The following is an 11,340-nucleotide window of genomic DNA, read 5'->3' as shown; positions in this document are numbered from 1 at the left end:
TCTTCTGCGTGTTTATCCTTGCCATCGTCCCCAATCAATATGTGCCACAGTGTCCTTGTATTTTTGGTTGAATAAACAAAAAGACACTGAAGGCTGACTTTCTATCCTCCTTAAAACCGAAGGAAGCTTTTATTAAATAAGCTTAACTATAGAGCATTTTCAGAGATTTCTGCAGCTTAATCATTATGCAGAATAAATCTAAAAACCCCTTAAAACTTTTTAAATACCAGTTACTCAATATCTCAACTGATATGAAAATGCACAACATCCTTTTCTTTATTTTCAACTAGTCCCAACTTATCTTTTTGGATTAATATGGCATTTGAACCTTTTCTAAAATTTTTACTTGGCTTCTCTCCTGCTAGACACATTTACTTTTGTGATGGCTTTATCATACTTTAACAGTAGGTGGTGCTACAAACATACAAAAGTAAATTTGTTTAGACCAATATAACTGTCACAGCTTTATTTTGTGACTCATTACAACATAGAAATATGCCTTTAATACATCATATAAAGTTATTAACAATACAAATATTTTTGTTTTTTCCTTTTAATGAAAATGGTTTAACTTAGAAATCTATTGTGAAACTTTTGTATAGTTTTGCAATTCTCAGATATTCCAGTGCAAAAATAGATTCATTACAGACAGCATAAAGTGCTTGGAATGAAGGGCCAATGATGAAGAAAAAAAGCACAAAAACAGCTTCATCCTAGGGTATAAGAAAGGATAATGGCATACCTGATATTTACAGAAATATAAACATTCTATAAAAAGGGATGCAACAATTTTGAAAAGAATTAGAGCAATCTTACTATATAATAGTATTACATTATTACTAGTAAATAGTAACAAAAGTACAAATTAATATCTCAGTATCAAAGTGGTTTACTACTATATGACACATGGCTCTTTGGAAACATTTTTACCTGATATATACAACCATGAGAAATTCCATAAACAAATCCCTTTAGTCAATGATTACCATACAGTGAATGAATAATGTGCAACATTTAATAGTCACAAAGCATATGCATTCAGTACAGGTATCAAAATACAGTAGTCTGAGGTTTGCATGTTTATTTTTTAATTGTGAATTGTGCTGGGTATTTATATAGTGAGGACTTGTTATATTCTTTAGTATTTCTCATATTCACAGTTAATAAGTTTTTCAAGGTGTCCAAAAGATGCAAAAGCAGCACTGTTTGAACACTTCTTTTGAGAAGTTCTGAAACTCACAGTTACATTTCCACAGGGTATATACAGAAATTTTATTTGATTGAGGGTAGAGTTGGTACCATAATTAGGTTTACACAGGAAAATTTTTAAAATTACTCTTTGGACAGTCCTGAAAAAAAGGTAACACAATACTAATGAAGCCAATGTGTAATTGAAATTGTTTCTAGCTTCACAAAAGATCCTTTTTTCAGAAAAAAATCTTTTTAAGTTTATATTAAAATGTATTTTTTCAAAATAGTTCACAGTGCCTTTTGAGTCTTTGAAATATGGCCTTGAAGTCAGACTAATCAAGGAGTTGCTCATGGATTTAACATAATGAATTATTAGAACATGATTATAGTGAGATGAGAAAATGAACAGAAGTTTGATTTTGAAAAATTAGAAATTATTCTTTGAATTTTGTATCTCTGAGAATGAGATAAAGTATAGTGAGTGATCTCATGCCAATAATTATTACAAATATGCTTTATCATTTTAGAAAACAATATTGACCTTAATCTTTAAAACAATCATTTTAGTAACATACCAAAATTCTGTAAATTTAGACAGATGTTTTTGAATAGATTTGAAATATTATGCTAGTTCTCTCATGTTTTTGTTTTCTGGTACTGGGGATCAAACTCAGGACCTTGCACTGTGAGTCAGGCGTGGTGCCACTGAGCTATATCCCCGGCCCTTGTTTTTGTTTTCTCAAGGCAGATGATATTAAGCATCAGTGAAATCGTTTAGAGAAGTACTTATTAAGAAAATAACACGAGGTTTAAAAAGTCTGAAAAATATTCAATGTGGAAGCATTTTATTTTTTTACAAGTTAGTGACTGAAGAGATGAAAAATTTGAGATTGTCAGAGGTTTAATAGGGTATCTAACATCTCTACAGATCCAATTATTTAAATATTTTAAGTGTGATAAGTACAGGTTTCCAAGCTAGCTGTTTTTCCTTTCAAGGAGTTATTGTTTAGCCTTTGTGACCCTTTCTTAACTTTTGCATTGTTGCTACTTAAAAAAAAAGTCTGGCTAATATTCTTTCAGTGAGCTGTCAGGACCACAACAAAACAACCTATATTTGTAAACAAGTTAGCTGAATAACATGGCACAGGAAATTTAGTGAGACTTAATTTCTCCCCATGCCACACATACATACTCACTCTGCTACAAAATACACTCAAAAATACTTGATTGATGAAATGAAATTGAGTCTTCTACATGATCTTAAGTCCAAATATAATGTCATGAGATCTTTAACACCACATTGTTTCCTAGTCACCAGGCACTAATTAGATATTCTATCTGCAAACCTATGTGGGAAAATAAAAGCTAGTGAGGCCAAGTGGCCTGCGCCTGTATGCCATGGGCTTCTACAAAGACGCTATTCTAAGGTTTCAGAAGTTACTGATAGAATTTAATATCCCAAATGACATTAATTGTACAAAGATTTTTGACAACATACAACTCTATTTTTCATTTTCTAGATTAATTTTTAAAAACCAGAAATAATACTACACTTGTGTCAACAAAGATCTTGAGATTCAGTGTACCGTGTTAGCAGATAATCAGGACAAATGGGCATAGGCCTCCCTAAATTGGAATACACTATCTCTTTTATTCCATGCCTTGATCTCAGCAGCTCTGGCCCCAGCAGAATAGCTACTGATCCTTTACTTACCACGATTGAAGTGTATTTAAAGAGTCCCAGAAAAATGACCTTGGACACCCATGACCGTAAGCATGGAGCAACACAACAATCAATGGAACCAGGTTTCCTGTGTCCATACTTGGGCATGTTATAGCCACCAAAACAGCTCATCAAAGAGGGACTCGAAGCAGAACTATAGCCAAACGAGGCACCACTTTGTCACCTGATATTTAATGATGTTGACAGATTCCAAGCAGAGCAGCTTTCACAAAAAGTGTTGTGACATACCATGGTGCTTCAGACTTTCTGAGCAACTTGGCACTAATAATTCTGGCACACTCATCGCCAGCAATGGATGTGTCATTAGGAAACCAGTCTCCTGGCATGAGACTTGGGTGAGAATGTACATACCTTTTGATTTTTATAATCACTGGCCATGATTATTTGATGAATTATTGTTGCAATCCCAGTGAGAATACACAGGAACAAAAAAGTATGACTTCGAACCCGTATGTCCACTGGGTTTCATACTAGAGTTTCACATAGATACAAGGTTATAAACTAAATTCAAGTCTTTTTCACTAGAGAGCCATACAAGTCATAGGCTACAAAGGCACTGCCCCTGTAATGGAATTTTGTTTTCATTGCATTGAATTGCATTGCATTGAATAGTATCAGTACAGTATCCAGTTTACTTCTTCACACAAAATCTTCCAGCTCTTTCCTCTGGAGCACTTTACATGGCGCAAAGGAAGATGTGGTTCCTCCTCACTTTCAGCCTCCCTGTGTAAACAGGATTCTTCATACATAACTTTCTTTCACTTTCTCATCCTGCAGAAAAGATGTGAGAACTGTGACATCCACTACTGTCTGGTTTTTGTGTAATGACAGGTCCTTTAAGTGGTCATCGTCACTTTGATCCTTGGCAAAGTTCACAAATACCTGTCAAAAGAAAGTTGGACCTTTATGAATACCCTTCCTTCCTTTCTTCCTTCCTTTCTTCCTTCCTTTCTTCCTTCCTTCCTTCCTTCCTTCCTTCCTTCTGTTCTGGGCTTTCTCACTGAGCTATACTCCCCATTCCCCAGCCCCTCTATTTTTTTAGGGTCTAAATTACTAAGTTGCCCAGGCTGGGTTTGAACTTGACAATCCTCCTGCTTCAGCATTCCAAAGTGCTGGAATTACTCTTTCTTTATTCCTAGTTGCATTTTCCCTTATGTTGAAAGTAAGTCTGTAGAAGAATACAGAATTGCATGAATAAACTAACTAGACAACTGTGTGTGAAAGAGGAAAGAGTGCTTTGAAAACATCAATGATCATTTAAAAACTGATCTTCTATATTATCCCCCTCACAGCTGCTTAATCATCAGTCTACTTTGGCATATACAGGCTTGATAAAAGCAAAGAGGGCATAAAACATTTACTGAATACCTATTTGGTGGCAGGATATGTTTGGTACATTTTGCCAGGGATAGGCCAAAATGCCTTATGCATAGTACTCAAATGGGAGTTATTATGACTGTTAATACAATACATTTTCACAATAACCTAAAGTAGAATGTGCATCTTCATTTTAAGGTTCATAGAGGTTTAGTAAAAAACATAGCTAGTAATAGTAAATCAGGAATTCAAGCACAGCGAGTCTGAAATGCTCTTAGGCTTATGGTGGGGAATAAGTGGGCAGGGATTCTCACCCTGAGAAGTAAATCTATTTTTGACACTCAAAGCTTACTTGGTCAAGTGTTGTCTGAGAAACAGAGTAGTCTTCTATGTGGAGTCGCTTTTTGCTCTGGGAGAGGATGCTGAATATCTTGGCCAGAGAAGATAATGAAGACGGAAGCTGATACTGTAACATGTTCCGGTGTTTCTCTTTTAGGACACTTCCTGGAAAGGCGAGTCCAAAGAACTCCTGAACAGGCTTCAGGTCAGGACTGGACCCTGCTATTCTGACCACTATCGTATAACCATCTCCAAACCTGAAAGCAGGAACAAACATCCGACTGGGTTAGCTCCAGAAAGATTTGCAAAGTATGTTTAACCCTAAGAATCCAACTTGTGCTGTGGCAAAAGGGAGGTCCCTGACAGACCCAGAAATGAGTTGCTGAGAAAATGAACCAACTGTTATTTACTGAATGCCTATTCTATGTGTGGTGTCATGCTCAGTGCCTTAGAGATACAATTTCATTTCATCCTCACTGGACCCATGATCTGATAGATGTTACAGAGAAACTGAAGCCCAGGGAGTTACTTTCTCATGACACAAAGATCATAAGGAGCAGGACTAGGATATGAACCCATTGGCATTAACTCCAAAGATTATGCTCTTAATCACATTATCACATGTGAATTTTTTTCATTTCATGTATATAACAAAGCTAGGAAGTAATATTCCTAGAAACTGACTTTCAGAGTGGTTAAGTAATTTGCCCAGGAGTCATACAGTCAGTATATGGTAAAGACAGAATTTGAATGCAGGTCTGTTTGATTTCAAAGCCCTCATTTTTTTGACTATCATTCTTTTCATTTTAATTTCCCTTTATTTCTAAGCCACCATTTATATACTCACAAAAAATAAATATCAAGCTTTCTTGCTAGGTTCTTCTTTCTCAAAGAAATTATTATTTTTACCTATTTTTAAGATGTTGGACACTGCCAAGACACCTGAATCTCCCATTGACCATAATTGCCATCCTAGTGCAAAGAGCTTCACATTCTTCCATGCTGTGGGAAAACACAGTAAGGTTTTACTTTTAGAGAGATGCTCGTATTACCATTCAGAACATTACTGTAACATCTGGCATTGCAAAGAAACAGATTTCCAGCTTCCTAGGGCATAATGACATCCTGTTGCAAAGATATGAAGAGGGAGGATGATGTTGCTTACTGCAGTGCTGTTTATAATTATGTAGAAGTTGGAAACAATCCAAATGTCTACACAAAGGGGAAGAGTTAAGTATATTAGCATACATTCTGATACAATTCAGCAATACAAAATGATGACACATCTAAATTTACTGACTTGGAATAATATTCATAACATATTAAGTGGAAAAAAATCCAGTACATATACTGTGCTTGCATTTTGGTAAAACTACATATTTACAAGTATATCAGTTTGCATAGGGAAACTTCGCAAACATACATAGGCCAGTAATAATAACAGTTGTTTCCAAGCAGTGTAAGTTCAGGTAATAACTGTTTTAATCTTTGCCTTTCTATATTTTCTAGGCTTTACAAAATAATCATATTGGAAAGTTTTAAAATAATGCAATGTAGAAGCCAAATCAGGAGTACACTACAGACCTATGAGATGTAAGCACTACCGATCTCCCCTCCTTGACAACGCTGAGGGCACAATTCCACAAGAATCTCCGGGCCTTAGGATCCATGCCTGTGGTTGGTTCATCCTGTAATTAGAATAAGTTCTATTATTACCTGTAACAAAAAAACATAAAAGGTATATTTGTCCCATTTCCTGTTTGCCCCCAAAATACTTACCAGCAGCACTTGTAGCTGCAGCATTTATCCCTAGGTAATTTACGGATTACCCCCAAAATTTACCATGAAATATCTCACTTTCACTCTCGGTTTCACATGGCTCTGCGAAGATCGCTCACTGTAAACTTTGCTGCTTGCAAAACAAGAATGCCAAAAATGTGGTATTTTTATGCAGAATATGATGTTCTGCTTTGTGTTGTTCTGTGGTTTGAAATTTACCACACAAAGAGGAATTATTAAATACTGATCATCATATACATTTCTGTTACATTAGGATTAGAGACAAGTTCTGTTTAGAAATAACTCAAAGGACAGTTTTTGTATTTTATTTTTATTTTGAAAGCCTGTCAGATTTGCTTCAGCCTCAGAGTGTCTTTATGTAAAACTAAATAAATGCTGGGAGCAAACTGCACTGTTTTTTCTAAACAGGAAATGGTTAAATGCTGAGGTATCCTTAAAGTGGCCTAAAATCTGACTTATCCCCCTAGTTATTTCTTGATAAACCAAAAAAAAAAAAACAATCCACAATAAGTTTCAAACTCATTTGTTACAAGGTCATGCTGATACCTCATTGAAGCACAAAACTCAAATATTCTGAGTAATATATTATAGATTTGAACAAATTTGCCCAAATAAATAGGGAAAGGAAAAAGTCATTAGTTTTAATCATCTTTCATGACTGATAAGTATATATTAAATAAGCTTTTTGTCTGAAAATTCTACCGAAGTCAGGATAATATTTGGGTAAAATTCCTTTTCTTTTTTTATTTTAGCTCCCTTCACTTTACCCCGGTGTACTGTTCTTGCTGGGCACTGAGATCATTAGCAGATCACTAGCCTGGGGAACACTAAAGCCTCAATGCAAGTCTTCTTGTAATATCTTCAGCGCTCTCCTCCTTTACAGAAAAGAGGATCAAAGACTACTGTTCAGTCCACTCTATCTTTCTTCTGTGTATAGGGAAATGTGATCCAGTTGCTAGGGTGAGGATCCTGATGCTATGTCCTCACTCTCCATATCCAGGGTATGAACACACAGATCGTCAAAAAGAACGTTCCAGAGCAAGATCAATCGCACATTCCACCTCAGTCACATCTATAGGGATTTTCCAAGCTAGATAAAAGGAGTGATTAGAGTATCTCTATTTGGAAGCATTCAAAGTGTGGCTGAGCCACCCACGTGTGTGCTGAAGGAGAAGCTTCCCTCTGCTTCTCCAAGGCTGCTCTGCCATTCCTGGAGGGCAACTTACCACCACCATGCCAATCATGAAACCATCCCAGACACACAGGACTTTTGAAAAGTGAAAATGTATATTCAAGCCAGAACAGCTCCATCCACAGTCACACTCACCAGAAACACCACAGGAGACCCGCCGATCAGAGCCATGGCTGTTGAAAGCTTACGCTTGTTGCCTCCACTATAGTTACCAGCATATTTTTCTCCATACTTCACCAGGCCCAGTTTCCGAATTGCCCATTCACCAACCTGGAGAGAGAGAAATCACCTTGACTTTTCTCTGGCTTGGTAATTTTATCATGCTTTCTTATATATCAAAGTTCTTTCCCTGAGTAGGACTATATTCTCTAACCACAACCTGGCCATTGCCGAGGAGCCAAGAGCAGGGAGAAGGGACTCGTGTGGTGGGCACAGTCCTCCCTCTCTGTCCTCCAGCCTATGCTTGTCCACTCACTCCTGACCCTTCACCACAAGGGGTTCCCACCCGGAAAGCAAGTGCAAGAATCAGTGGTTCATACTGCTGCATGCATGAGGAAAAATAGCTTAAAGCCAGTGTCACGGTGAAAAAGCCATGTGGTATGCTGTCAGGATGCCAAGAGCAGGCTGGCTTTCTGGTGCCTGAAGTACCTTGCCAACTTCTTTCTCTGGGACTCCTCTCAAGAGGGCAAAGAACTCCACATGCTCCCTCCCCGTCAGCAGCTCTGTGATGGCATCAAACTGAGGGCAGTAACCCATGTTCTGATGTACTTCGTGGATGTCTGATAAGATGCTGCAAAGAAAAAACAAAACTGGTCAGGTTTTAAGTGTTTAGAGATATTCGGATCAGACTATCTGGCTTAATGTTCCTATAAAGTATGCTTATGCAAAACAAAGACATCCATATGCCTGCTGCTCTTTGAAGGAACAGCCTTTCTACTCCTAGGATGGCAGCTCTTCCTGGCAGTTAAGGTCCTGCCTCTACCCTGCCCCAGTTCTCACACCTGGCTTTCCCAGCACTTCAGTCTGCAGGCTCAGTCCCATTTCAAAATTCCTGACTCCACGCTAACTGTAGCACAGTCTTCACCAACAACCCTAGTCACACTGTCCTGGAGCTTTAACACTACGTACAGATTTAACTGAGCTTGTGACCCAGTCATATGTACGAAGTGCCTTATTGCTCTAAAGTCATCTCTGTAACCCTCTGGACCCAGAGAAGGCCCAAAACTTCTGGATGTGAGCTCCCTCTCCCTCTGTCTTCTGCTGCCCAAACTCAGCTATAGTGTGTGTATATTTCAGACCTACTGGTCCCACTGAACACCCGGCCCAGACACCCTCCTAGCTTCTAAAGTTTTTCGTTTCTAAATCATAAATGCTCTGAGAATCTAGTAATGGAAGAAAATACATCTATAAATATAGACAGACAGACAGACTTTGTTCCCCCTTCTAGGAAGCCAATCAGTTTAAGAATCCCTAATGGGTAAAAAAAAACAAAAAACAAAAATTCAGAATCCACATCCCCCTCTGATGACTAAGATTCAGCCACCTCCAGCCAGCCATGAACTTGGCCTTTAATAACAGTCATTCCTGACTCCCGGCCCAGAGGAAGGGGCTTCCGGGCCGCCTTCCGTCCCACCACTCCCAGCTCAAGAGGAAAGGGCTTTTGGACTGCCATCTGTCCTGCCAATCCTGGCCCAGAGGAAGGGGCTTCTGAGGCACTGTCCCACTACTCCCGGCCCAGAGGAAGGGGTTTCTGAGCCGCTGTCCCAATGCTCCCGGCCCAGAGGAAGGGGCTTCTGGGCCACCATCCAGCTCGCCATTCCCAGCCCAGAAGAAGGGGCTTTTGGGCTGCCATCTTTCCCGCCCCTCCCGGCCTAGAGGAAGGGGCTTCTGAGCCTCTGTCCCAATGCTCCTGGCCCAGAGGAAGGTGCTTCCAGCCCGGGTGGGTGCCAACAGCACCGCCCCATCCACCCCGGGTCGAAATGAGAAGACACATGAACAAGTCTCAAAACCAGACTTCCAGATGACCTACAGCAACCTCAAAGGGAAATGAGATGGAACACTCTGATACTCAACCACCTGGACCCACTGAACTGGCAACAAAAGGGGATCTGCAAAAAATGAAATCAGAAATAATTTCTCAGATAACACCAGGGATTGTGCTCCTAGTGCAAGACATGATTAATAAATCTAGAGAGGAGCTCAGGAGCATGATGCAATCCCAACATAGGAAACAAATGAAATCCATGAAACAGATGCAAATAGATTTCCAGGTGATTAAAAACTCCACTGAAAGTGTACAAAGCAGAATGAGCCAATGTGAGGACAGAATTTCAGATAAAGATAAGATGGCAATTAATGACCAGGAAAAGAAAAATTGCTTCAAAATTGTAAGGGAATACGAGAAATTAATCCAGCAGCTGCTAGACGATGCAAAGAAGAATAACATAAGACTGACTGGAGTCAAAGAAGACACAGGAGAGAGTGCAGATGACATAAAAAACTCTTCACAAAAGTAATGGCAGAAAACATCCCAAGCAGGGGAAAAGAACTTGATATACAGGTAAGTGAGGGATATAGGACTCCAAATAGCCTTGATCAAAAAAATTTACCCATAGGCATATAATTGTTAAGATTCCAGAAACTCAACAGAAGAACAAAGTTCTACAAGCAGTAAGAGAAAAGAAAGAAATCACATACAAAGGAAAGCCCATCAGAATCACAGCAGACTTCTCAACACAAACCATCAAGGCAAGAAGAGCTTGGAGTGACATATTACAAGCCCTAAAAGGAAACAGCCTCCAACCCAGGTTGATGTATCCTGAAAAACTATCTTTCAAAATTGATGGAGAAATAAGATACTTTCATGACAAAGAGCACCTTAGGAACTTCATGAATACCAAAACACCACTCCAAAAAATTTTACACAATTTCCTAGGAACAGACATTCAGGATCACAACCCCAGGAAGCAAAGCAGAATGAACCCATCTGGCATGACAAGAAATTAAATGTAAAGGGGGAGAACCCAACAAAAAGAGAAGGTCATGGCAATGATAAGTCAATATATTTCAGTTATAACCATCAATGTTAATGGACTCAATTCACCAATCAAAAGAAATAGACTGGCAGAATGGGTCAAGAAACAAAATCCAATAATATGCTGCATACAAGAAACACACTTCATTCAAAAGGAAACTCCTAGACTGAAAGTTAAAGGGTGGAAAACAATACTCCATGTGATGGGAACCCAAAAGAAAGCAGAAGTAGCTATTCTCTTTGCAGATCAACTAGATTTTAAACCAACACTGATGAAGAGAGACAAAGAAGGACATTACATCCTTGTAAAGGGAACAATCCAACAGGAAGAAATGACAATCATAAATATCTATGCACTAAACACTAGTGCACCCAACTATATAAAACAAATACTAACGGACATGAAAAGTCATATATGCACTAATACAATTGTAGTGGGGGGCCTCAACACCCTCAACACCCCACTGTCACAAATAGATACATGAACTAGACAAAAAATAAGTAATGAAATACTAGAACTCAATCGAACTCTTGAATAAATGAACTTAACAGATGTTTACAGAGTCTTCCACCCCACAAAATCAGAAAACACATTCTTCTCAGCTGCACATGGGTCATTCTCCAAAACAGACCGCATACTCACGCATAGCACATGTTTAAGTAAGTGCAAAGAAATTGAAGTTGTCCCCTGTACATTATCAGACCATAGTGCGATGAAATTGG

The 11,340-nt window shown here is 38.6% G+C and overlaps 1 protein-coding gene across 3 annotated transcripts in view; it reads right to left on the bottom strand.

The window, feature by feature from the left end:
• Positions 1-451: 451 nt before the first annotated feature.
• Positions 452-11,340, bottom strand: part of Abca1 (ATP binding cassette subfamily A member 1) — a 140,970-nt gene continuing 130,081 nt past the window's right edge. For all 3 annotated transcript variants that reach the window (XM_021261186.2, XM_004848191.3, XM_087184205.1), the window contains 6 exons: positions 8,232-8,373; positions 7,719-7,853; positions 6,176-6,279; positions 5,501-5,593; positions 4,605-4,848; positions 452-3,817 (listed from right to left, as the gene is read on the bottom strand). In XM_021261186.2, the coding sequence (XP_021116845.1) occupies positions 3,677-3,817; positions 4,605-4,848; positions 5,501-5,593; positions 6,176-6,279; positions 7,719-7,853; positions 8,232-8,373 (859 nt within the window). In that variant the 3' untranslated portion in view covers positions 452-3,676. The remainder of the gene's footprint in view (positions 3,818-4,604; positions 4,849-5,500; positions 5,594-6,175; positions 6,280-7,718; positions 7,854-8,231; positions 8,374-11,340) is intronic.

Source organism: Heterocephalus glaber, unplaced genomic scaffold (assembly GCF_053883595.1).
Source record: "Heterocephalus glaber isolate CG9 unplaced genomic scaffold, H.glaber_assembly_v1.0 deba00001481, whole genome shotgun sequence".
Lineage (NCBI taxonomy): Eukaryota > Metazoa > Chordata > Mammalia > Rodentia > Bathyergidae > Heterocephalus > Heterocephalus glaber.
This window is presented reverse-complemented; position numbering and strand designations above follow the sequence as displayed.